At 41.3% G+C, this 27,997-nt stretch overlaps 1 protein-coding gene and 1 long non-coding RNA gene across 5 annotated transcripts in view; one reads left to right on the top strand and one right to left on the bottom strand.

The window, feature by feature from the left end:
* The first annotated feature begins 3 nt into the window (after positions 1 to 3).
* LOC118455838 (uncharacterized) lies at positions 4 to 27,924 on the top strand. 4 transcript variants are annotated; one of them, XR_004844266.2, is made up of 6 exons: positions 4 to 343; positions 461 to 527; positions 1,068 to 1,147; positions 2,496 to 2,687; positions 13,150 to 13,500; positions 22,662 to 22,728. It is a non-coding gene; the product is annotated as an uncharacterized LOC118455838 (long non-coding RNA). The 4 variants fall into 4 exon arrangements; XR_015719832.1 differs by lacking the exons at positions 4 to 343; positions 461 to 527; positions 1,068 to 1,147; positions 2,496 to 2,687 and adding an exon at positions 8,014 to 10,781 and having other exon boundaries at positions 11,331 to 13,300; positions 13,397 to 13,500; XR_015719831.1 differs by lacking the exons at positions 4 to 343; positions 461 to 527; positions 1,068 to 1,147; positions 2,496 to 2,687; positions 22,662 to 22,728 and adding exons at positions 8,014 to 10,781; positions 26,569 to 27,924 and having other exon boundaries at positions 11,331 to 13,500.
* Positions 4,474 to 27,997, bottom strand: part of gnb1l (guanine nucleotide binding protein (G protein), beta polypeptide 1-like) — a 28,714-nt gene continuing 5,190 nt past the window's right edge. Inside the window, exons 2-7 of the mRNA XM_087848932.1 lie at positions 27,161 to 27,332; positions 26,885 to 27,010; positions 26,549 to 26,711; positions 22,112 to 22,204; positions 11,325 to 11,540; positions 4,474 to 5,456 (exon numbers count right to left, since the gene is read on the bottom strand). Coding sequence (XP_087705058.1) covers positions 5,178 to 5,456; positions 11,325 to 11,540; positions 22,112 to 22,204; positions 26,549 to 26,711; positions 26,885 to 27,010; positions 27,161 to 27,270 — 987 coding nt within the window. The 5' untranslated portion in view covers positions 27,271 to 27,332 and the 3' untranslated portion in view covers positions 4,474 to 5,177. The remainder of the gene's footprint in view (positions 5,457 to 11,324; positions 11,541 to 22,111; positions 22,205 to 26,548; positions 26,712 to 26,884; positions 27,011 to 27,160; positions 27,333 to 27,997) is intronic.

Raw genomic sequence — 27,997 nt, 5'->3', positions numbered from 1 at the left:
TTTTTGTACTATTGATACAACAAGATACAAATTGCATATGTGTGACTCATAGACAATGAATTTTGAATGTCATGCTATTATTACAAATTATTTTCTCAAACAGTAACTTATGAAGTAATTTTCATGTTTTCACTTACTTATCAAAACATAGAAAATAAATTGTATGAGGCTCAAACAGGCCAAAACAAAACCTCCACATTTGTCGTTTTCCCGTCAAAAGGATATCATTGCTCATGTATAATAGGACAGTGGGGCGATATTTTGAGAATGTGACCCTCCTCTTATCTGTGCGGTCATTTCCATCTCCTATTTGAAGCCCTCTGAGGAATGCTTTGTTGTCAAGGTTAATCTGGCTGAAATGGGGGAAATTCTGCTTTGGGATTTGTGCCTGTCACCATACAAAAGGAAACGTAAACTAATGATTCATTTCAATAATGTATTTTTTCTCTCTCTCTCGAAGCCGGCCGTCATTTAGCAGAGGGGGATGCCCGAGGGCGCCTGGCCTGACTGTTTAATGGCTTGTAAAGGTGACAGAGGTTAAATAATGTTTCCACTCATTTAAACGCTAATTAGATGTATAATTGTTTTCGCTTGTTTGGATGGGGACTAAATTTTAAAGTTATTGCGTTTGCAACAAAGGTTTATACACAGGCCGTTTCGTTAGAAAGCTAATTAGGACCCGGATGTGTAATAGTTTTATGCTAGCTGCCCAACACTAGCAAAAGAAAAGCTGATTTGGTTTTTTAACAAACAAAAATACACATTCACACAGCATGCTACTCTACCTATGTATGTGTATTATTTACATTCACAAGGTATAGTTTTAATTTTAGAAACGGTAGAGGCCTTTTTCTCGCGCGCGTGTGTGTGGTGTTGCATTACCTACCTAACGGTTTAACTGTTAAATTTCTTCCACATGGAGTCACAATGCATCACTAAAAACGATTTAAAAAATATTTATTTTTTTACAAAAAGAAAAGCAAAGCAAATATGTTACCCGGCATCAAAAAATAATTCACAAAATTTTTTAATTATTATTTATTTTATTTTCTTTCATGCGTGTCCAGTAGGGATAAGCAGCGGTCTGGAGGCGTAAAGCCATTCGGTGTGAGCTGAATCCGGCCGGCGGTTGTTGAAGACCAGCCAGGTAGTAGGAGTTTGTTCCATAGACTGCATATGTACCCCCGGGACACGTGATAAGGTTAGGCGAGGGTAACTAGTCGGTTAGAAAGGGTCAAAAGGGTATATTGGGACTAATTATAGGTTTCACAGCACAGAAGGCACATCAGTGACTGTGCTAATAGACGTGGTAGTGCGGTGAAACTAGTTTAAGTAACTCTGACCCCCAAGGTCAGTGACCACACACACAAAAAAAAACTTTGACAGTCACAAGACATTTATTAAATTTCTCCTCATAAATAATATCAATAGAACTATGATGTCCATAAAGTTTTCAACTGCATCTAATTTATTTATGCATCTTATTTTTTTTAACTGAGTTTTAACAATGTCTTTACATTTTCAAACACATCTTAAAATACACTGTAAAAGAGTTTTCAGTTAATTCAGAGTTTTAAAAAGGTAATAAAGAGGTATTAATTTTTATTTTATTAAAAAATAAAATAAAAATACCACAAAAGTGTTTTACATTTCCATTTCTGCAGATATGGTACTAATAAAAAATAGTACATAAAAACTTTCAAACCGACTTCTAAGAAAATCACTCAAAGTCAGCAAAAAGTATTTAAACTATCTAAACACTAACGACTGACAGTATACACAGGCTTTATACATATTAGTCTTTTTTACAGTCTGCATGCAGCTGACTTGTTCTATTATAAAGGCCTATGAAGTTCTGAATAAGCATGTTAAGATACTGCTACTTTGTCTGCTTTTGGCTAGTTTAAGCTATGAAAATGCATCAGAAAACCCAACTATATAAATAAAGTTGTAAAATAAATGTAGCAGAGTTCAGGTCAGTATTTATTTATGAAGTGCAACAGAGTGTAATGTAAGGTGAAATGCTAAAGTAATAAAATGTCAACATTTCAGTTACAATACTGCTATTTTCTTCAGGCCTTCCCTATTCGTAGCTGTTTAATTTATACCAAACTGTGCACAACAATGAAAAGATTCTTTATATGCTGCACGCTCAGACACAGTCCTTAGTGAATGGGTGTCCCTGGTATAATATATGCATCAGTCTAGACCTGACATTGAAAGCCTCAGGCTGTGGAAAATTGGGGAAATTGCGCCTACTGGAGAAACTGTGATGAATTACACATCAGTATGAACTAAACATAATCAGTATGGTCGCAGCATTCAAAGATGTATTCACATACATATTGTGCGTTACATTTCCACTCATGCACATGAAATGGCACTGCCACGCTTTCCAAAGGCCTGGGCCATTTTAAAAGTCAATATTTCAGTGTCATTTGCACAAATCTACTTAAACTGTGTAACCGTCGATGTGCCTCGATTCGTCATGCCAGCAGGGACAGGAAGCAGAGGAGCTCCCACATTAAAAGAGCTAAGATGGACGATGCCGCCACCCGAAACATCATTTGACACTCAGCTGCATCTGGAACATCTGCTGTGACGGGCCCGTCGGGGCGGCGTTCGCTTCACCTCGGCGTGCGGAGCCCTCCTGCGATATCTGGGGACACTTATTGAAAGCGATCCAGGTAAACTAGCTGCAGTCCGCCACCTAAACAACAGAACACATGCTTTGCATATTTGTCCCTACGACAGCCTCTCAACCAGCCTGAGACCTGCTACGATTTATCCTATGTGTGATATTGCTGACGGACATTTTATGTGGAGCATCAAAACAAATCCCCACCACACAGCGAGAGCCTAGATACATTTGTATTAATTCACATATGAAAAAACAAATAAAACCAACTTAGCCGTGAGGTAAAACATTGATCTTGGCTTGTGGGCAACGGGTTATTTTCTTTTGGACGCTCTTTTTCACAATGTCTAAATAATCAGTCTCAGTGTGACATCTGAGCTAGTAATATAATCCATGAAGGCTTAGGGAGAGACTGCATTGACTGCGCACACACACGTGCACCCTAACGGATTATGTCCCATCCCTAAACCAGGCTGACCTCTGACCTTAAGGGCCAAGGAAGACACATGTTAGGTGATAAGTGAAGCACAAGGCCTATTGTGCAGACAGTCTCTCTTCCCCGTTTATTGACTTCCTAAATGATCCATTATGGAGTGATTTACGAGGTTTACCGCCATACAGCCGGGCACGTGAAGCTACTGGGTTGTTGTCTGTTCCGTTCAGCAGACATCTACACCAATAGGACGAAGCATTTGATTTATCAGAGAATGGACGGAAGCTTGCCTACATCACCTCCAGTGTTTGTTCAAAGCCAACAAAGGAGCTAGGAAGACATTATGAATGCAAGGTGTCACAGGAAGTGTAGGGACAAAACGTATACTCTGCGGGGGATACTAAAAAAAAATTAAAAAGGTGATAGACGGTTTATACATGGACTTTTAAGTGAAATAAAAGCTTTCAACTAATTTAAAGTCCAGGTACAATTTTGGCAGCAGCTTCACAGAAAGCTTGTCTCAATAATGACCTTGTCTTTTCTATGCTGGCTAATGATTCAAGGCCATTGTGCTGCTCTGGCTCTTTGATTTCTCAGGCCTTTCCTGTACACCATGACGAGCTTCTCAACTTGGGATCATCCCCGGAGCCAAAGTCGTTACGAAGCAGAACGTCTGGTGTTTGAAGCTCTGACCCCCCCCCCCTTCCGACCTCTCGGCACGGTGTAGTAACATATGAGCTCCCACGATGCTCGTCGACTCTCAGATATATTGCGAAAGAATGAAAAGAAAAACAACACATCTTGATTTTCCTTTAAGACCCTTAACCTTCTTGACAAATGTCAACTTCTTTAAAGGACGTCTGCATTCGGCATTACAAATCTAAATGCTAACAACTGTCACACAGTAAATTAAACAGAACCTTTGCTTAATTTTCAACTTGACACGTTTCGACACGAGCGCTACAGGAGTTCACATTTAATAGTTTATCTCAAAGAAGGTATACTTCTTATAAAATTGAGCTCATAAACTGATTATGCAGATCAGGGAAAGCAACACCAAACCACCATCCTTCTGTTCTGCCCCCCCCACGCCGTGATTTACTTTTGTTTGACAAACACAGCTCAGGTCAGACTGCAAGGCCTGTGTGCTAAACTAAAGCCTGCTAGAATAACAACATGGGATTACGTAGCTGCTCAGGTGCGGCGTATACCTTAAATTCAAGTCCACTGAAGCAAATCTCCTTTCAGATAAGTCAACACAATCACATAGCTGCATGGAGCATTTAAAAGTCATCAGCAATTCCAGTCAGCTTAATAAAAATGGAAATAATGGTGGTTCAGCTCTGACATGATATATTTAAATATTATTTTTAAAAAGCACACTAAAATATAATGAGTGAAAATAAAGATTTTATTTTATTTTGGAGACCAAAATACTTTCTTTGTATTTTCACATTGACCCCTTCCTCGCTATTCTCAGAGACAAATAAAAACACAATCAGTATATATACATCAGAACATACCAATACAACTTTGATAAGACGCTTCAGTTGGTCTAACTTGTAAAGACTGAACATGGAAATCAGTTGTGATCATGTATTCACCGGCATCTTCCGACCATGAAGAGGATCCTTTATTTAATCTGTATCAAAAATAATTGAAGTGCTTTAATTCTGCAGCTGTACAGCGCTAAGGAGTGAAACACATACTGTTAGAAAGAGCAGACTCCTGAGTTTCATGTGGTTGTCGGTAGGTAGCTGCAGCGACTCCAGACATGCTTGCAAAAGTACGGGATGAGTTTGACTATCACACAAACATATGCCGTGCATCTGGAGGGGGTATTTGTGAACGATGTAAGTTTTGCATGTAAAACTTTATATTTATCCATGTATTTTAAAATTTACCACAAGCTTCTATGTCCATTACTTTTAAAAATACAGCCCTTTGGGATCATGTTGTTCTTAGTGATAAACCCCCCATGTTATAATGTTCATAGTTCAACTGTAATGTCAGTACATGAGAAGCACAATCTATTTCCATATTGTATCAGCACACATGATTGTAGTATTGATCATAAATCTGAAAATCTTCTCAGAGCTCAGTGACTCAGCCTGTGTCCGCTCCCTCGTTGTAAACTGACCAGAGGCTGATTCGCTGGTCCTTTGATCCGGCAGCCAGGACTCTTTGTCTGGGGTCCCGGTGGTCAGAGAAAGCTACACTGAGCACCATGTCTGTGTGGTACTGTAGTACCGCCAGCGGCCGGAGCTTCTTCCAGCCAAATACTCTTATCCGGTGGTCCCAACCTGCTGAAGCCAGAAGTTTATGATCCATGCGGATACACAGCTGGGAAACCCCGGGGTTGACCAGCGTCACGCAGTCCTGCAGCTGTAAGAAAGAAAGAGGAGAAATATCTGAACAGGTGACCGCGTGCTATAAAAACACAACTACAAAGGCATTCTCGTATGTATTCCAAGCCTCGTGCTTGGATGGGATGTAGCTAACTGTAAATGTAACACAAAATAACCCATTTTTCATGCAAATAGAGGCAAGAAAAAAAACAGACATACTTAATAGATCAGTAAGTCAATTAATCACTACCGGCTGGGAAAATGTGGCCAAGGCAAACACCGACAATGAAGGGCTATCAGCTGATCTGATGACTGAGGTCCAAGTGTGAGGCTGGAGGTCTGTTGAACCTGGCTGCATACTCCTGGGACTCAATCATCATCCATAAAACATTAGGGCACGAGGGCCGCGAGTAAATCTCTCGGCGACCCATTATTTGGTTTGGAGTTAGGGAGGCGTATTCTGTAAGCGAGTTACCTGTGTCGCCGTTTGGAAGAAAGCGAGAGACCATCTCGCTGAAATGCTTGTTTGCAGAGACCGTGTTGCTTTAAGCACCTCTGATGAATTACATTCACACTGAAAGGTCTGATCAGCGGAGAGAGACCTGATAAATACACTGCTGTAACATCTGCCTGCTAAAGATTAGCCACAGCCCCCTCTCCCTGTGATCAACAGCGTCCCACAGACTGTATCCATCTCTCTAAATGCGCAACATTCTGACAAATGAAAATGAATGGTGGCTAAGATGGTGCTCTGAAGGGCCCCGGTGTTGTGGGCATTCCTGGAGAAGCGAACGTGCTTTTCCTGAAGGGTAGGGATCTCCACCGGATCGCTATACGGGACCTAAACATCTGGCTGTGGGAGCTGAAATCAAACTGGACAGCGTAAAATTGACTTCATAAGTTGTGTCTAGGGAGACTAATGGTTTGGATGGGGAGGAGATGTTGGGAGAATTTATCTGCGTGCTCCTGTTCTGGGCAGGAACCATCCGCAAGCTGCATGTGGAAGACATAAGCCAGGTACTCATAGCCCAAGTGGATAAAGTGGAATGCAAGGGAGAGAAGGAGCAGGGAGGAATGTCATTGATCATAACGGCAAGAAAAGCCAAGTTTAGAAGAGACAGTGATACTATTTCACTTTTTTTCTTTTGTTAGTCAAACCATCATCGCGAGGATGAAACCGTGTGCCCACTTCGCCCAACAGAGCCAAATACACAAATACAAAGCAAACTAAGGGGTGAAAGATTGTTCTGAGCTTTGTTATTACCTCAGGTATTTGGTATGCCCCTACCTCTGTCCATCTGGTTTGCATTAGAGTCCTGATAATGATGGGTTTAAGTGTCTGTTTTTGTTTGTTTTGCTTCCCATAGTTTGTGTCAGGAAAAGGCATTTGTTTCATTAAGGGGTCAATTGCAGGCAGTAAACGGCTAATGAAGTAGTGATGGTCATTCAGCAAGGCTGCTTGGTTAATTGTTTTTACTTTCTGTCTGAGAAAGTGGAGAGGAAAAAGTAGTAAAAGGAAAAAAATGGCTGCCTTGTGCTTGTGTAGAATGAGTGATGCTCATGTGAAGCTCTGCTGGTTCCTGAGCTGCCGGCCATCAGTGTCGAGTCGCGAGGTGCCGGAGCTTGGACTGAAACAATCAGCTGACTGACTGAGAAGTAAAAGAGAAATAGAACTGTGAAATTCAATTAGCTGCCAATTTATCAATTCTAAACTTAAAGAAAAATCCAGGCCAGTTTTATTTTATCGCAATTCATTTTGTGCAGGCCTCACTTTGGGGTTAACTCTTAATTGCACTTTACCTACTAATTTATCAGTAAATCACAACTTCCTGACAGGAAATGGGAGTTGCAGCCTAAAAGTCATATTAATTTTGATCATATAGATCAGCGGTCCCCAACCCCCAGGCTTCAGACCGGTACCGGTCCGTGAGTCGTTTGGTACCGGGCCGCGAGAGTTGAGGCTCAGGTGTGAAATGTATAGTTTTCAGGGTTTTTATCGGTTTTCAGTGTTATTTTGTTATCGTTTTTATCGTTTACTCGGTTTTCCTTGGTCTTTTCACGTGTGTTATGAATAAATTTTATTTTTTTCTGTACCGGTACTAGTTTTATTTTGTTGTATTTATCCACGACACCTTAAAGGCCGGTCCATGAAAATATTGTCGGGCATAAACCGGTCCGTGGCGCAAAAAAGGTTGGGGACCGCTGATATAGATGATCTGCTTACACTTAGGACACTTTGGAGACCATTGTTTTGTTTTGTTTTTCGATAATGATTGAAAAAACAACAGGATGATTAAAACATTTTGAGAAACATTTTGACTTTGGTATTTAGAACAAAGCCACGTACCCTGATTCCAGACACTAAGCTAAGCAGCTGCTTTTTCGAAAAGACAACAATCTCCTAAATGTCAAAAAAAAAAAAAGATCAAAAATCCTGCTGCTCAAATGAGATTCTTTTAAACTGTCTTCTAGAAACAGTTAATTGATTGGATTTGGCTTTTTAAAAATATGACCTATTTATTTGGACCATAAAAGTGGGCCAAATAAATAAAGCTGTGCTTCAACTGGCTCTGGGGCTGCAGATTAATTTAAATTAAAAAAAAAAAAAACTAAAAAATAGTTGCAGCCCTTGAATATATTATTTCTAAATGTCAGAAAAACTCTTTGCTCTTGGAACATAAGACTATTGTCTTTTCTAACTCGATGTTCTCCGGCAGCAGCATTGTTGCTTTTGCTGTCAGGCCACACCACATCTAACTGAAAACGCAGCTGACTTCAACTGCTGCCATTAACCAGTCCTCAGTCTCTAATGAAACCCATTAGCTCTAACCGGGGAGTCTTGGCTTGTATTATTTCCACCCCATTTTTCCTCAGATTGCTTCCTTGCTATCTCATCACAGACAGAATCCATCTTTGGTCTTCATCATTCTTTCTTCTTGTTTTCTTTTCTTCCCTTTTTGGAAACACTCCTTCCTGGGCTGTGTTACAGCACGCAGATAAACACACACAACGGGATTCGCTGTCTAAACGCCAGATTTCTCAGCTGTCAGGAGGCTACCAGCTCTGCTCAGCAGCTGGGCCTATGACAGATCCAACACAAACTCACACTTCAGGATCCTCTTTCGTAGCATCTCTCCAGAGCGAGCTGACGTTCAAAGGGAGTGTCCACTTGGCAGGTTTCACTCGTGCTTTGCTTCACTTTTTCCCCCCTTCTTCTTCCCTCCTGTCTTTAACCTTGGTCTTGGCACCAATCTTGGTGTTCACACTGATCTACTGAAATGTCCCATCATCGCTCACTCACTCGAGTCTAGCGGCTGGAAGGGTTTTCACAGGTATATCTGACACACCCTGTCCCTGAATCACACTTGGCAGTGGGGAGATTACAGCCTTTTGTCACCTTGTCTGTTAGAGCTCGGCTCTGGCTGACAGGAGATGGATGTGTCAGGTGAGCAATCCCATTCAGAAAAGATAGGAGGAGGAGGAGGAAGGGTGATGCCCCATAAAAAGAGTGAAGATTTTTTATTTTTTATATTGCAGCACAGCTGAAGTTGGGCCTGATTTGCAGTTGCAGGAATTGTGGTTTCCCAAAGAAATCGTGCAGGTGACAACAGGGGATATTTTTACATTGCTGTGTATGTGAGGAGCAGGATGTCCACCTGTAGAGAACTGTCATCAGCTCCAGCAACAGCTCACTGTCAGACACGCTTGATTTACATTGCTAATCTTCCCCTGTCTATACCCCGTTTTCCCTTCTCCGGCCTGCGACTGCTGTCTTTTTCCTTCTCCAGGAGAAACCCGTCTCTGCACGTGCCAATGCAGGTGAGCATCCACCTAAATGAGCGTCCATCTGGTTTAACAGCTTGTAAACACTTAAGTCTCACGTCTTTATACAACATAGTCTCGACCCTGACAAATTCTCAAAAATGCACACCGCACCAGAGCAGAGGGGGAAAAATGCTATGAAATGATATCAGGCTTTCCAGGTCAAGCAGAAGATAAAGGCCTCTGGAAGCCATGTGAAATACATTAACCTCCATTCCTGAGGCTATCTGTCTTTATCTGGCCTTGATAAGCTCACTTCACAGCCTTTCAGCCTCGCTAAATCATAACTGCGCTGCATTGTGTCACATTCAGTTTCCCCACCGTTTCACCAAAAAAAAAGGAGAAAGAAAAGCATCCAGCCAGCTCTGCTGCACTGGACTGTATCGCAGGGGTAATTTGTGGGAAGTGGGATGCTGTGGCACTTACAGCCTCCTCAGCCTTTATTGCAGCCTCCCACTGTGAACTACTGTTCCCTTTACTGCAGATGTGTTTTTTGTTTGGTTAAGGGGCCTCTCAGGTTTTGATATTTTTATTACCTCTCAAGGGTCATCAGTCAGGACCCCGGGCCAGGGTCCACCAACCGGCAGGTCCCCCCTGCCTGCTTGCTATGGCCACACAAAAATACTTTTGTGGGAAGAACTGAGGATAGCTGTCTGGACGTCACACTGAGCTGCACTTCAGAATAATTTAAAAGCCCCCGTTGGATCCTTTCCCTCTCCTTGTGCTTTCTGCCTGTCATACTCATCCTGGATTACACGCTGAATCAATATTTTGTTGCTCGAGCAAAAGAAAGCAAATAAACCCCTCTCCTCCTGTTTTCGGTATATTGAATCAAATCCTTCGCGGTGATTTCCTAGACACATATTTAGGGGTGAAAAAAAAATGGAGCTTTGCAAATATTTCTAATTCAAGCATTCATTTGTAAAAAGCCTCGGAAAGAATAATACCGCTTTCACTGTGCAGGAGTGTACTATATCAGCCTCAGGTTCCCCTTGGCTCGGATTCACGGGGGTTGGCTGAAAAATAGGAGCATTCCCTTTTGCTCATGAAATCAAGAGAAAATACAGCTTCAAATGAGGCGTTAAGTCTCGGAGGCGTTGGCTGTTATGCAAAATGAATTATGGAACAAGCTGATATGATCTCTTTTGGTGTTAGTGCAGATGCACTGGCATGGAATTTATTGTACAGACAGGACATATGTTTGAGAGTCTGTCTGTGTTTTAACAGAATTATGGTAAGAGGAATGCTGTATGCTAAATGAATTAAGTATGCCTTGATTTTCCTCTTTTTAAAACCAGAAAATGACACATTTTTCTTCCCAGCTGTAATCAACGGTGACGTGAGCATATCGAGGTCTAGTATGCAATTGTGTATCAATGTACATGTGGGTGGTAAGACTCTGGAGTGACAGCCCCAGCTTGGCCCTTGGCCCCCAGCTCTGCCAATGCTGTGTAACCAGCAGCTGATTTATGGCCCCTGGAGCCCCGCTGAGCCTCTTCCTCTTTGGCCCCTGATGTTTTCCAAGCAAGCCCAGAGAAAGGTAACACTCCTCTGCTGCCGTCTCCTCCAGTTCCTTTTTATACTATTTCTAGGGACTCTCTTGTTCAACAATTAGTTAGCAGGTCAGCTTATTTGGAGTCTTAGCTAGGGACGCTTCAGTAACCAATATGAATTAGTGTGACTAGCTCAACAAAGGTAGTTGTATCCTTTGGAATACTTCTATTTATTATTAGTCCTTTATTTATCCAGGTAAAAAATCTCATTGAGATTAAAAATCTCATTTTCAAGAGAGACCTGGCATCATGTCTAAAATACCTTAAGTAATTAACCCTAATTTGGCAGAATTGTTAGTATTATTGATATAAAGGAAAGTACATAGTGACCCAACTGAAACATCTGACCAGAAAAAAACAGCTAAAATCAAGCACAAATCAATTTAAGTCTTACTTAACACAGCTAGCTAAAAGCAAAGTTATCACTGCGGATTAGAGGTTACTGCAGGTGTATCATAACAAACAAATTCACATTTTCACAGTTTGAGAGTGACCGACCAGTCAGATCAAACGCTCTGTCCTCTACTGACCTGCAGGTTGCTCTGTCCATCCAGCCTCCAGGAAGAGAGCGTCTTCTCAGAGGAGCCCGATACGCCCCTCAGACTTGTGGTGTCAAAGGTCAGGCACATGACAGGCTCGGGGTGGGCTTTGACTTGGCTCAACTTGGACCTCTGGGTTACGTCCCACAGCAACAGAGAGCCATTCTCGTATCCAGCTAACAGGAGAGGCCCAGAGCCCGAGTCTGGCTGAAGAGAGGAAGGAGAAGGGACAGCAAGATGGAGAAGAGGGGACAGAAAGTGAAGTATGAGTTAAGATGTGAGGTGAGAGCTGTGTCGTTAAAAAAAAACAAAAAAACACGGAAACCACTGCGCAATGCTGGAAACTGAGAGGAGCAGAGGTTATCATCCTGGAAGCTCCCGCTGACACTCAGAGAAACGCTCCATTCGTCAGCTTGCTGCTCTCTCTTTCCAGCACTCCATTACACCACTCCTCACTTTGCTCCTCATCTATATTGCTAAGCCACAGACATCAAGCCTGCACAGATAGAATACTGCATCAGGTAGTGAAATAAAGCAAAACGCTGAACAAATGCTGCTTTTCTCGACATGCAGCTGAGATTTTGTGTTCATGTCTTCCTGGCTATCTCCTCATTATGCAATGTTCTGGTTTTTCTCCACTTTAATGTGTTCATGTTTTATTATTTTATTCTATTTTGATCATATTTGCTACTCCTCTGCGAAAAACACTCTCAAACTGCATACTCGCGATCTAAAAAGAATAAATAAATCTAACTTTCGTACAAACCCGACATATAATCTGGCTTCGCATCCATTTCATCTCCGGACGTTCCAGATCCAGCTTGAATGTTTACAACTGGCGAATCCATCAGAGTAAATCTTTCAAATCACATGAAATGAAATGAAACCAAGTGTGCAAACAGGCATCAGACAAAATAAAAAAGAATCTTCTGTTAAATATATAGAGCAATCTATGGTGACCATAAAATAGAGTTGCGTGCATATTAATAGGGCAAAGTCAGCAGTGTAACATTTGAAAAGAATAATAAAGCTGTGCCTTCCCACTGTTGTGAGTCCACAGATAACCTCTGAGTGCTCGCTTCCTCTACAGCAGTATAATCACGCCGGCTCAGAGGCTGTGTGGAGGTGTAGCTGAGCTTGTAAATTATGTCTGTGAACAAGCGCATAAAGGTGGGCTGGTGAAAAGTAGCTGCCTTATATAGGCACTGCTGGAGGCGAGATGTGAAGGACGAGGGAGGGACACCTGGTGAGATTTTCCCATCATCCCGCTTCCTGAAAATCTAATTTTTCCATAAACATACAAAAACTGTAGTCAGTTCTACCGTAAATACGTTCCTTAAAACGCCCTAATGTGGCCTGTAGAAACAGATATGTATGTATATCCTAACTCATGCCTTTACTTTAAAATACCGCCAAGCCTCCAGAAATAGCACAGTGCCATGCAGAAGGTAGGAGGGTAAGAAATTTTTTCCATATGTGCAAGGAGGCCGTGTCTGCCATTTTTTTCCCTACTCATGTCCAAGTCCTCTTCTCACTTAACGCCCTATATTTCTCTTCTTGCAGCTTTAAACAAATTATAGACAGAGTCGTGTATTCCTTCCAAACACATCAGCGAGGACGAACACTAAGGGATTATGAAAACAAATAAAAACACGTGAAAATCAGCGGCCCCCGCTTGCCGGCAGGGACCGGGCTAAGCGTTCCAGGCTAGGGGCCCACCGTTTCACTTAAGTGTAGGACCTCGCTGATTGATGATGTCATGGGTCAGAGGTCGGGGAACCCTGGGTAGACATGTAATTCATTATATCCTCCACAGGCCTTTCTACAAGAGGGCTCTCTGCTGGAGTGGGGCTGGGGCTCAGGGAGAAGATTCATCACCAAAGAGCAGCTGGAAAGATGGATGGAAGCTGGCTGGAGATGCAGGACCAACGGAGGAGACTTCTCTGTGTCGTCTCCAGGATGGCAATGTCATGTGACATTCAGCCATGTTTTCATAGCTGTATTTATGTAGCGTATTAGCACGTAATTAGAGACTGATTTATTTTATTTTCCGTTTGTTTTAGTGCACAGGAAAGAGCAAGTAGGAATGGGACACAGAAAATGATCTGGGCAGAATTAGACCAAGGCCTCTGCAACCTTTCAGCATACAGATTACCTACTCTACCAGGTGAGCTATAGAGGTGCCCTATAGGCCGATTTTTGGCAAATATGCCAAGACATCATTGTGCCATTTCTACTGTAAACATATCACAACCCCAATGCTGTGTAAAATTTAAATAAATGAGAATGTCATGATTTGCAAATCTCATTGTCTCAAATGTTTAAACCAAGAAAAAATTCCATCTTATTAAAAATACTGACTCATTTGATGGCAGCAACACATCTTTAAAAAGCAGAAGCATAGGCAGTTTAAGGTTGTCTTGCTCCTCCTTCAAGGCCCTCTTTGAAAAGGTCATCCATCTAGCTTTGATGGTGCCTTTCCAGATGCAGGCTTTTGAACTGAGCACTGATAACTAGTCAGATGGTCTCTCCTTTCCTTAGTCCAAAGCACACAGCGTCCATGTTTTCCAACAGAGAATTTTCAAATTTTAATTCGGTTCCACTTTCCCTCAGTCCATTTTAAAAGGGCTTGGGACCAATTTCTGGATCATGTTCATGATGTGCATGATAGGGTGTTATCCTGCATTTGTAGATGGAACAGCAAACAGTGTTTATGAGCTCGTGCAGTGACTCCTATGACAGAATCGTGCCTGCTTGTAATGCAGCGCAGCCCGAGGACCCGCTGGAATCTAGTACATATTTTCATCTTGGTCCTTTGAATGATATTATGCACTGGCAAAGACTTTGCATTAAGGTATTCAAATTCTTTGATGAACATCGTTCCGAAATTGTTCCACAATTTGTTAACGCAGTTTTTTTACAGATTGATTCTATTGTGAGTAAAATATTGGTTTATGAGATTTGTAAAAACAGTTGCATCCCAACTGTTTTAGTCTTGGATTTGTATTAAGACTTCTAGTGAGATATACATGCTGTAAGGTGGTGTAGCTGTGTCCTGTTTGACAATTAACACTCTGAGCGCTTTTGTACTGAATATATATTAAGTATTATATTAATATTCATTTATTCGTTTCCTTCCTTCTCTTGTCTGCTGAAACAGTGTTTAATGTTTAAAATCCACCTGCCTACAAATATGATGTGCACAGGTACATCATATTTGTCAACATAATCAACATACATAATACTTATGTTATACATATTATTTAAGGCAATAAAAATATTTACACAGTTTTCTAAAACTCATCACCAAATTGCTTGCTTTAGGTAACGATCAATTTTGAAATGATTGTTTTTAAAGAAAGCTGCAAAACCTTAAATTTCACAATCAGACAGAATGTTTCTGCTTCTCGATTTTACCATGTCAAACAGAGTGAAAAGCATTTCATAATTCTCCTATAACCCTCTTTTCCTCTTTATAAGTTTTTTCTATTTTCCTCCAGAATGCATATCCAGACATCTTTACAGAAAAGTTTAACGACTGTTATAGAGGTCATTACATTTTCTAACTAAGAGCTTAATTCACAAATGTGAGCAGATTAAATCACAGTTCTGAGAAAGTTCCTCTTTCCCAGGAAAAAAGTGCAGTTGCAGCCCTGAAGTACTTCAGTTCGATCTCTGGTCACAAATTTCTTTTTGATGATTTGCACATCATAAAATCAAAAAAACATTTGTACTTATTATTTTTGTGTAATGCCTCAGTTTACACCACGAATGTCAAACTACTTTTAGAAACATAAAGCATGTGCAGCTCACTTTGATCAATCAATCAATCAATCAAAATTTATTTATATAGCACATTTAAAAACAACAGTTTTGATCAAAGTGCTTCACAAATTAAAAAAAAAAAAAAAAAAAAAAAAAAAAAGTGTGCGAGATGAGTGAAACTCAATTTCAGTATAAAAACATTCAACTACACATTTAATCCCTGACATATTTTAATATAAGATAAAGAAGTGCAACTTTATCAGGACATCTCAGGTCTTTCTACACGATAAATGTGTAAAATTACAGAAAACGTTCTGGTAGCTCACTGCCCAGACTGTCTCATATTTATAAAACAAAATTTTTGATGAAAAAAAATTGTAAACAAAATTTCTATTGTACATGGTGAAAAACTTTGTCATTAAATTGCTTACCTAACTACTTTGTTGTAATATAAATGGCTGTGTGGGGAATCCTTATCAACAGGAATAGCTGTCAAATTTATGAATATACAGTAAAAAAGTCCTCCGTCGTATTTTCTAAACATCTCCAGTGGGCCGGGTTCGGGTCTTTGCTGGCCCGGTGCTGACCCCGGGCCTTAAATTTGATACAACTGGTAAAGACAAACAGAAGAATCCAACTTCCACTGTAACTGCCATTTAGCTTTTGTGTCCAATATTAAAATTAGTCATGTTCATTTTTTCAGAAAAGTTAAAGTAAATAGTGGAAATCTACATGGGCAGATTGTCACAAAGCAGGGCCATGAACATAACAGACTTTACTGACAGCAACTAATATGTGCCATTTAAGGGCGATCGTGGCTCAAAGAGTTGGGTGTTTGTCTTGTAATCGGAAGGTTGCCGGTTCGAGCCCCGGCTCAGACAGTCTTGGTCGTTGTGTCCTTGGGCAAGACACTTCACCTACCGCCTACTGGTGATGGCCAGAGGGGCCGATGGTGCGATATGGCAGCCTCGCTTCTGTCAGTCTGCCCCAGGGCAGCTGTGGCTACAACTGTAGCTGCCTCCACCAGTGTGTGAATGTGAGAGTGAATGAATAGTGGAATTGTAAAGCGCTTTGAGGGCCCGAAAAGCGCTATATAAATGCAATCCATTATTATTATTATTATTTATTGGTGATGTTCTGTACTGTTTGTCCTTGTTTATTATAAGGTATGTAAATGGTCAGTGGTACTAGGATAGCACTTTTCAACTCTTACTGATCAGTCAAAGTGCTATTTAGACTACAGGCCCCATTCACACGTCTTAAACATTTTCTACCCACACACTCACCCACCAACGATGCATCACGAACAATTTGGGGTGCAGACTGGAGAATCCGCTATGATCCCAGGACCACAGCCATCATACATGAGAATTTTTATATTAACCTATATTATATAGTTTTATAGGCGTATAGGTTTTTCTGTATTTTTTGCCAAGGACAATGTAAAGGAATCGTTTACACTAACAATCTACTCTCTATTCAGACGTGCACTGTCGCTTTCACAAAATAAAAACATAACAAGATAACTGGAGAAAAATGGCATCATGAAGCGAATAAATTTTCGGTGTCATTTCCTTGTGTTGTGATTCCGGCCTAAATCACGAACAACCCTCAGACCAGTTTGTTTGCTGATGTGGCCACCACAGGCCTCGGGCAGACACTGCTTCAACATAAGGAACCAATCGCCTTCTTCGCTTTTCGTCCCGGTCTCACCATGATGTCATGGCCACGAGGCTGCAAGGTGATGAGCTGAGAGTGATGGATATCTGTATAGGAACATTTCCTTTCCCCCCGCCAGCCTCTGTTCACATTAAAAGCCTTGCACGTCATATATCACTACTGTCCCCCTGGCCGAGCCTGACATCGGCACACAAGTCAAACCCACATGTGGAGGCGCTTTCCTCCTCCTCCACTCGCCATCGTTCATGGCTTCCTAGCCGATCAGATGCAGAAAACCCTGATAATAAGCTCTGTCACCTTTATGTCATAGCCCACTAAGGGCTAGGTGGGATTTTAATGGAGTGAATTGTGGCTAAATTTGGAAGAAAGCGCTGCTTAAGACTTAATCGTTTCCATAAACTCCTGCAGAGAGGTCTTAAAGGCTGACAATAAATCTGTTGGTGAGTCTGCCTTAAAAATATAGGAGGATAATCGCTTCTCGTCTCAGCAGTGGGAAGAAAAGAGGGAGGGGTTGCGAGTGCGAAGACAGAGAGAAGAGATAATTGGCAGTGGCTTCTTCCTGGAGTGTGTGTGATAGGGAGAGACAGGGTGGAGAGATGGGGATATAGTTGGGTCCATATATATTTGGACAGAGATTACTTTTTTTACTTGTTTGGTTCTGTATGTTACCACAATGGATATTAAATTAAACAACTCAACAACTTTGATGGCAATGACAGCCTGAAGTCTTGAACTCATCCACATCACAAGATGCTGGGTCTTCAACAAAACTAAACTAAACTTTGCTTCAATAAACTCCTGGGTTGCTTTGGTTGTATGTTTTGGGTCATTGTCCATCTGTATTATGAAACACTGACAATCAATTTGACAGAGTAGGTCTCTAAACGCCTCAGAATTCATTCGGCTGCTTCTGTCCTGTGTCACATCATCAACAAACATTAGTGTCCCAGTGCAACTGGCACCCATGCACCTCCAAGCCATCACACTGCCTCCTCCGTGTTTTACAGTTGATGTGGTACACTTTGGATCATGTGCTGTTCCATGCCTTCTCCATACTTTTTTCTTGCCATCACTCTGGTAGAGGATAATCTTGGTTTCATCTGTCCAGAGAAGGTTTTTCCAGAACTCTGCTGGCTTTTTTGTTCCAATCTAGCCTTTCTACTCTTGAGGCTTATGAGTGGCTTTCCTCCTGAAGAGTCTTGTTCACTTGTTTGGCTGTTGTGAAGGGATTTCTCATCACCATGGAATTTATTCTGCGATCATCCACCACGCATGTCTTCCATGGACGTCCAGGTCTTTTTGCGCTGCTGAGTTCACCAGTGCTTTCTTTCTTTCTCAGGATGTACCAAACTGTAGATTTTCCCGCTCCTAATATTGTAGCAATTTCTCAGATGTTTTTTTTTTCTGTTTTCGCAGCTTAAGGTTGGCTTGTTTTATTTGCATAGAGAGCTCCTTTGACCGCATGTTGTCTGTTCACAGCAAAATCTTCCAAATGCAAGCACCATACCTCAAATCAACTCCAGACCTTTTATCTGCTTAATTGATAATGATATAAGGAAGGAATTACCCACACCTGCCTGTGAAATAGCCTTTGAGACAATGACTGTCCAATTACTTTTGGTCCCTTTAAAAGAAGATGGCAGATATTAACCCTTTAAAACCGGTCAGAGCGGGCACGCTCTGTTTTGCGTAACTATTTTTAAATCTCGGTAGCACTGCAACCACGTAAGCTAGCGCAATAATTTTTTTTGCATATGAAACCGGAGGAATTGTACTTACATCTTATGCCATCAGCTTGTCCTCGGTCACAGTTTCCTTCCACATATAGCTTTGCAAAAACTGCATAAAAAGCACTTGCAGCAACAAAAACATAATATTCCAGAAACACGCTTTGCCGATCCGATCAGCTGTTCATAACACTTCCTACGTCCATCAGCGTGAACTATCGCATGTCCGCCATGACCTGCCCGAAACCGGAAGTGACGTTATTTCGTGGAAATGTAGTTTTTTACCATCAGGGCCTCATGAGCCTCTACTGGTGTTTTTAAAAGTTATCTTTGACTTTATGACTTTCTGTGTCGTTTCTGGGATGCTTAAGACTCATATTGCACTGCTGGAAATAGTTTATTTTGATGCATATGCTGTTTTTTTTGCAAATGTGCACTATAATATTTATTTTCATTTTTCCTGCAGTATATAAAAATTGGTGTATTTCAAAAATAAAACTATGAAGACACTTAAAAGAAATTTCCTGTGGTGGGAAACTTTTTTGTGCAACTTTTTTGTATTTACAGTTTTGAGGGATAAGCCTCTTAAATTTCTCTAACTAGAAATATATGTTAAAAAAACAAAAACGATTTTAATTTTTTTTGTAATTTATTGCACTTTTTTGCAATGTATGTAATTACTATGCACTTAATGCAGACATATTATTAAAATTTGGGCTATAATGGTTGTATTGATGTATAGCAACTTGAAATGCTCCCAAAAATGGCTCCACAGCATGTAAAAATATAATATAAGCTCTGGCGGACTTGGTTGTATGGTAGGTCTTAAAGGGTTAAGGAGCTGAAACTTCTAAACCCTTCACCCAATTTGAACGTGGGTACCCTCAAAGGCAAACTGGCTGTCTACACATTATGTCCACTATGTAACTATAATTGGAATATGTTTCAGTAAACAGGTAAAAAAACAAAACTGTCAGCGTCCAAATATATAAGGACCTAACTGTAGCTGTTTCAGCCGTTGCTTCCTGCTGTGTCAGGTTAAGGAGGCAATAGGCAGCATTTGAGCATTTAATGCGAAAAGCAAGATAACGTTTGTATTTTTTTCTTCTCGTGACTGAGAAAAGACCTGCCATCGTGTGTTTGATAGTGAGTGAAAGAAGGGGTTGTATGCATTCACAGATGCACACAGACTGAAGGCTTTTCAGTCTTTTCTTGCGCTCGGAAACTCTTGAGTCACTCAGTCAGTGTAACAGATGAACGTGCTTTGAAAGGAATCGGCCTGAAATGATTTACAATCACCTGGGCCCTTCGGCTTTGAAGTCGGACAGCTGCCTGTGCTGTATTACAAAGATATTATATAATTTATAATGATATAATTGATCATTATGTTTTCTGGCACTCAACGCTCAGCCAGCTTTGGTTCATAAATCAGATGATGAAAGGTGAGCGCAACAGAAAATCAAAGGCAAACAAGAAAAAACACAAACATGGTGTCAGCAGGCACCGAGACTCTTTTCTCTGCAACATCACAAACAATGTCACCTTTATAGGCTTTGCTTTTGACTTATTAACTCGAATTAGTATTACAGGGATGCTGGGCTAAGTGTGCACAGGCCAGCAGCTTGCCTCACTCTGGGGTTCGAGATGATGAGCTGTGTTTTGATTTCTGTTGCCTGTAAACTGCACAGCTCATTAAATTTATGCAAACCATCCACAGCCTTGCATCAAACCCCCCCCTGCAGCCCCAAAACCCGGAGAGTTAATAATTAACCATAAAAATAATTACAGGGTTGCGTTAATGGCTGGAAAATAAAACTTTCAACGGCAATCACAAAACAGAAAGCTGTAACTTCTTTTGCCCAGATCAGATTGGATGTACAGCTGCAGGCTGATATATGGCTGTGAACCCCCGGCCTTTCCAAACACTCTAATTACAGTGTTGGGACTCGCTGCCAGCTGAGAAGAAACACTTGGAAAAAATGATGCGGGACGAGTTGTCGAGCTGTAAATCACGAGCCGCATCTCACGCGTGCGTTTTTTTGTTTACTTTAGCGACTTGTCGTGGGCTGCTGTCCAATCAGAATGAAGCAGGTATGTACAGACGTGTGAGCTTTTATTAACAGTCATGAAACAAAAGGTACATCGTTCTCTGGCTGTCAGTGTGATTTTCTTTTTTTGGATAGTGTGACTGATCATATTGTGAATTTCCTTATTTTCTGTTGTTTCACTGGTGGCTCCTAATTAGACCTGGGCAAAATGTTCTAAAAGACATTTTAGACAGTTTTGTACTAGACGATATCTAAGAAACACATCTCTGCATGTGAGCACAGAAGCCCCACCCTATTTTAGTTGAAATTTATATATTTATATTAGGGCTGCCACGATTAGTCCACTAGTCACGATTACGTCAACTATCAAAATCGTCGACGACTGATTTAATAGTCGACGCTTAGTTTGAAGCTTTGTAAGATCCCAAAAGATGCAGGAATAAGTAGTAGGATTTAAGAGTGTAATAACAGACTGAAACAGAAGATGGCAGCACTGCATGTACAAGGATGCCAGCTGACGTTAAACCCCGAAGAAGAAGAAGTAGCTCTGTCCCAGAATTCATAGCTAGTTAGTCTTATTATTCTTTCTGGGTCACAAAATAAACATTTAACATATTTTCAGGAGAGAATGTAGCTGTGTAAACCTCAAATATCTGCTCAGTTTATCAAGACACCACATATTTTCAAAAGCGCTCCGACGTTTTCGGAGACGTCTGTTAGCCACTAGCTCGATAGCTAGCCGGGGGCTAGGCTAACTAGAGCCGTGAGAACACCGGACTCCCAGAAAACCGTTTTCAAACCCACCGCCGTCTTTCGCTACTCAGGTTAAACATGATATATAAGTCACTTAGATAACTTCAAAATGTTATTGTTTGGCTTTTTTCAGTATTTTATTTGTTCCTGAGTAAATCGGTTAGGCTGAGATTAAAGTTATAGTTTTTACACACCTGAATAAACGTCAAGCAGACAGCTGATTATCAGAAGTGTGAGATGCTCGAGAATATACTCCGGTTTCCCGTTATATTTTAGATAGCAAGGAGTTTATTAAACTTCACCGAAACAATCTGCAAATTTCATTCAAATTTAATAAACTATCATCTTGTCTTTATTTTTAGTTAGCACATACCTTAAACACTTAAAGCTGTAAGCTAATGATAGTTATATAAGAGCAGATGCTGCTGGTGCAATAAGCTGTATGTTTTACGTCCAATGGATGATGATCTGACTAGTCGACTATCAAAATAATCGTTTGTGACAGCCCTAATTTATATGAGGGGCAACCAATCAGAAGAAAGTTGTCCTGAAGGGAGGATCACAAGAAATAAAATAGCTCCAAAGATAAATCAGAATAATTTTGACCTATGACTCACGCAAATGTCAAAAAAGATGGGGGGCTGTAAATGAGCGCCATAGGGCCCTTTCTGAGTGTATCTGTGCATTTCTCAGTGTGTGCTGGTAATGGTGCAGAAAAATAGAGTAACAGACAATTAATTAAAACATTAATTAAAACAACTCAACAATATCTTTGAAAAAAAAAACACTTTAAACTGATGCTTACCTGCCACAGTTTTAGACACATGACCATCCCCAGCTTTTCTTCTGGCACAAGGGTGCAGACTGCAGTCTTACTGGGCAGCTCGATAATCTCGATCTGTGGAGAACACGTGACAATTACAGGTTCAAACTGAAAGGGTACCATTACATTGCAAAGAAAAGGATAATGAGGGATTTCTTTTCTGCACAAAATGTGGTGTCTCTCCATCTTGCAGCTATTGAGATATTTAACGGGGTCAAGATAAAAAGGCCGGGGGTCACCAGAATCAGTAGCACACATCCCAAGAGAACAACGGATTTCTGTACAAAATTTCATGGCAATCTATCAGCGTTAAAATGCTTTCATCCCAATCAAGGTCGTGTTCCTGCCAAACAGGACTGCTATCTCTCACCCCAAAAGCGAAAAATGGCAGCGTATGTGTTTTCATTAATCTGTTTTCATTACTGGCACAAAATTATATATACACACAAGTTCTAATTGCCAAGTTGGAATTTGTCTGTCTTCTGCATTCAAGTAACAAACCTGCAACCCAAATCCATACTTGCTTTTTCAGGACCTCCACGGATCCAAGTCCCTCCAACCAGCAGTACAGTGTCATCCATCAGCGCAGAGCAGCCGCCTCACTGTCTATAATAAATCCTGCTAAAGGCTCACCCTGCGACCTGAGTGGTGTTTTCCTGCACACATTGGCACTGATTCTGATAAAAAATACACAGGCTAATGATGATGTGTGTGCGTGCACGTGCGAGCGTGTGTACCCACACATCCTGACCAAAGCTCATTCCTTCGCCTTTCTCCACGCGGATGATATACGCTGCTCATATTCATTCTCATTAGGCCTCAGATTAAACAGCCCTTAAAGGAAGCAATCTGTATTTTAGCGCTAAGCCACATCTGTCCTGCATGTTTACCTCTGCGTGCCTGACAAAGAGGGCCTTTAAGGACTTCTCTGTGCCTCAGGTGATCACTGTTCTTGTGTGGCATCACACTGCCCATAAATAAAACACCCACGCTATTAATTAATGTTGCTCCCGTGGCAGCAAAGCTGCTGGCAGGAATCTCACTGTGAGCAGTAAACAATAAAACCACGTGAAATAGCTTCAGATGGAAACTGCTGCCTGTCTCGGTTACATATCTAAATATCGCCCCGTATTTTGCCCGAGGCGCTGAATCATGCCATTGTGAACGCTCTGTGGCAAGTGCCTCAGTATTGTTCCTTAAGGTAATTCATTAATGGGTGTGTTTTTACTTGCAGATGCATGATAGGGATCTGTCTTGGTCAGTTATGTCTGTGGAATGGGGTGGAGAGAGAGAGTGTGGCCTGTTTTGGTCTGCCGTTTATGGGTCTGTAGGTGTGTCTCTGTCTGTGTCTGTTGGGACAATGGCATTATTGAGGTGCTGGGAGTCACAGGCGCCCTGATGCCTGGCCCACTGGACCGAGGTTAGCAGAGGCACGTTTGACTGGATCAGGTGACCGCTCCTTCCCTTTCAAGTGCAGCTCTGCCACAGAAGAGCACGTAACATGAATCTGGAGGCAATAAAAGATGGCTGAATAGCTGGCTGCCCCATCCTGCCTCACCACTCAGACACTGGCTCCACACAAAACCAAACAGGCGTGTGGGTGTAGAAAATTAACCTCAAGACAGACAAAACTGTGATTTCATTCCACCATCAGGACTGGGCTGGGATTCTTTTCTCTTTAAGGCACCATTCAAAGACAAAAATGTAAACAGCTACTTTGACTTTTAAGCAGGAACATGCTCATTACTTACTGTAAAGCACAATTAAAACTGCGCTTTGCTTTCTTAGGAATTCTCAAAGCCATGTGTTTTAGACAAAAGCATTCAGTGAAAAGAATGTTACTAACCACAACCACAGTTAACCAACATTTAGCTGGTGGTCAGCACTAAGATCCTGTCCTTCAAACGTGCACGCTGATGCATAAAATCAAGGTTTGCTAATGATGCCATTCAGATCACGGTTTGACAGTTTCTGGCTGCAGAGGGCATGCTCATGTGTCATGTTGACACTACCTGAATGGATTCAATACGCTTATGGATCACATCAAATGCAAAACATCATGGAAAGATGACATGTCGAACTTGTAACAAAAACAACTTTGAGGAACACAATTTTCCGAGAGCACACTTACGTATCAAAACCCACAAATATGTGTGAATTCCATTGAGTTGAACAGCAACAGCAAGTCTGGTCAGGTTCATACAGGATGTGTTTTTACACTCAACTCAGACGGTTTAAACCAATTAAGCTGCTCACCCAAAAAGCCGAGCTATTTATATGCTAACGAAATCCTTCCGTGTCAGTTCAAAATGAAACGGAGCATCAAGTTACTCAACAAATGGGAATTTAATTGAATGCGGACGGATGCAGTCGAACCTGCAGTGTCAGAAGTAGCACATTACATTTTTCAGTAAGCATTAAACAACTGACTTCAGTAATTACATTACAGATACAATTATGTTGTTATTTTCATTGCAATCGATCTTCAGTTCTACGTAACAACCAAACATGCTTTTTTCTTCCTGAGCCACAATCAGCTGACTTGTGTTCGTCAGCTTTTGAGGAGTGGCGATACAGACGTTATTTTTATTTTTAGAGCCCAAATGGACAGGAGTGTAATGCTAATGCAAATTGAGTCAAAGGCAGAAAGAGCCACAAATTAAAGCTGAGCATTTGCTGACCCCAGCCTGGCAGCCAGAGCCTGAACTTCAGCAGGCAATCTACCTGTTCATGTTTCTGAAGTAGAATCACTGTTGTGATCGCTTTGAGGTCTCTTTGGGCTGGCTTTCATCTTTGCTTTGTGTTCATACATAAAAACTAAAAGAAAGACTGAATGTGTTTCCTTGTTAGGACAGGGAGTTGTGTTAGTGTGGGACTGGCCATTATGTGACGGTGCACTTCAATTCATTTTACGGAGTAACAAGAAAATAATGCAACGAATAATTGAATGCATTACTTTCTCTGGCAAGTAATTAATCAACATACTCCATTACTTTTAAGAAAAGTAACAAGTAATAGTTAGTATAATACTCAAGATAACTTAATTACCTTATATCTATAATAGGAACCTTTAAGCTTTCCCTTGTTTTCCCTCATGTCTATACAGTTACAATAGCAGATGCTCATATTAAACATGGCTGAAGTTTCAAATAATGAGTTCAGCATAAGTACAGCTAATCCCTGTGAGCCAACAGCTCAGGCTTCAGACTTCTCTAAACGCTCAGGGTTCAGACAGTTTTGTCTACTCTTGGTTCTGTATCATATTATATGGTAAGACATCAGTGAAAGCGGATGTTCGTGATATAGTTCTCTCAAGTTCACACCTGTTGTTCAAACTTTTTATTCACAAGGCTCGGACAGTAAGAAGTAAAAAGAAGCTTAAAAACAGCCAAAGGAGCTAAAATGTCTCATTTTAGACTAAGAATTGACTGAAGGAATTCAAGGCTTGGTATAGGACAAGTATCATCTGGATCTATGGATCATGAAAAGTAACTCTTGTGGAGACCAGGAATAAAAATATTGAACTGGAAACAGATTCCCTTTAGGTTCAGAGATTTAGCAAATCCCAGCATGCGCTGATAAAGAGGCGGGGGATGAACATGAATTGTAAAGACAATTGAATGTTGACACTAGGGCTGCACGATTAATCGTTAGAAAATCGCGATCTCAATTCATACTTATGTGCGATCTCATTTCCAAATGACAACGATTTAAAAAAAAAGAAAAAAAAAAGACGACGATTGTACCGCATTTTGATCCGGGACGTAATCTGCATGAAAACAAGCGCTCACTCTTCCTGCTCAACAAATGACAAGGGCGGAGCCTTATACCACGTGATACAGAAGCTGGCTGCTAAAATTGGCAGGGAAAAAACAACGGAGAGCACGTCAGGGATGACGAGAAAGTGACAGGAGAAAATCCGTCCCGGTCAACCACCCAAACATCAATAACGGGAACCTTATACAGCGCTTCCCTATACCCGTCGAACTCCTGCAGGTACAAAGAAATTACGGAGGCTATTACTTATCACCTGACCAAAGATGTGGCTCCATCAACACTGTTGAAAACGAGGGATTTAGGAAAACGATCAACACCCTAGACAAACGCTACACAGTGCCGTCCCGCAACTATTTTTCTATTGTTGCACTACCTGCTCTATACACGCAGCGTCGAGCAACGGTGGAGACGGAATTTCAAGCAGTACAACATTTTGCAGCAACGACAAAACGTGAGACATTTGTTGTTTTTATGTTCAGTCTCAACTGTTACGAAGTTGATGTGCAGTTAAAAAGTGCAATAAATATTTATACTGGAAAAGAAAATCGTGAGAGAATCGTGATCTCAATTCTAAGCCAAAAAATCGTGATTCTCATTTTATGCAAAATCGTGCAGCCCTAGTTGACACTGCTGATGTCTAACCTCCTCCGTCTGCTCCCCAGCGTAGGCCAGAAGGTAATTTGCAGGGCTCGTCTCTAGAAGGGAGCACTGACAGAATCCAACACTGCCAGTCCGCACAGACTCCACCAGCTCACTGCGACCTTCACTCACGTCCCACCAGCAGACCTGCATGTCCCGGCCCTGACTGCGCCACCAACAGGAAGAGCGAAACCAGAGCTGAAAATCTGCAGTTATTCACTATAATATACTTTTTAAAATCAAACAGTTTGTATAGAATTAAACCACAACTGACATACTAACAATATTTCTTATTCACAAAGAAAATGAAGGTAAGAACCAGACGGCTGAGAGGTTTACCTGATGAGTGCATCTGCTGACTGCAGTGTGCCGACCCAGATGACAGAGTTACCAGAGTGAGCTTCTATGATCTTCTCTGCCCTCCTGCTGTTCAGGTTCCAGATATGTATGGCACCGTTTCCTGACCTGCAAAAACAAGGATGCTGCTTTGTGAAGGATCTTTAATGATCATCACATACATAGAACCTGCTTTACAGTAGCTACAAAAATGGTAAGATTTACTCTTGTTCAAAGAAACTAACGTTCAAAAAGATGAAGGAGCAAATCGTGGCTCACCCAGAAAACAGGAGGGGAGTGCCCTCTCCTTGGCAGCTAAAGTGAAGCGTGTTAAGGGGTCCGCCCGCCCCCCTCAGGGTGTAAATGGGGGATGGAGAAGGACGAGACATCCTTTGGTCAAGCAATCAAAACGTGGCAGAAAGAAGGCTGAAAACTAGCGCCGCTGCGGTCACTGTAAAAGAAAAACATGAAATCTGAATGTAACATGTGACAGTAATGTATTCTGAGGCTGATGGCAATAAAATGCTTACAGTCCACTCTGGATTTCTCCACAAACACCTCTCAGAGACTGCACAACGTCTGATAAACGTATTTTATTCAAAACAGGATAATTGGACACATTTTAGATGAACAAAATAGAAATGAAGTGAACACCTAATATGTCAAATAAGCAAAAACCTTTTTATGCACAAACACTGAGCACGGGCCTCCTTGAGGTGCTTCACCCTTTCTCTTCCACACAGCAGACATATGTTTTATACACTGTCTGTATTTTCTCCATTGTTAGTAGCTACAAACCCTGTGGCTCTCTTTCGGTCTTCCTCCTTCTAGTCTGCGTGAAAACACCTCTCTTACTCAATATGTCATATATCACCACTTCTGACAGCTGAATTACAGTAAACACAGAGAGCTGAGCTTCTCATTCCTCTTGATCTACAGCCGCTGTCCCAGAGCCAGAGGTAACAGCTCGGGCTTTTAAGTTGTTTGTAGGCTGGGTAGCTGAGGAAACCAACCTGACCACAGGCATGCTGCAAGGAAATGATGCTTCAACACTGAACAATCACATGTGAATGGCTGATATCACAGCTAATAAAATGCTATCTATGTTTAAAATCA

This window comes from Neolamprologus brichardi, chromosome 12 (genome assembly GCF_056152115.1).
Source record: "Neolamprologus brichardi isolate AB-2024 chromosome 12, ASM5615211v1, whole genome shotgun sequence".
Taxonomy (NCBI): domain Eukaryota; kingdom Metazoa; phylum Chordata; class Actinopteri; order Cichliformes; family Cichlidae; genus Neolamprologus; species Neolamprologus brichardi.
Note: the sequence above shows the minus strand (reverse complement) of the source record. Positions and strands in the feature narration are given on the sequence as shown.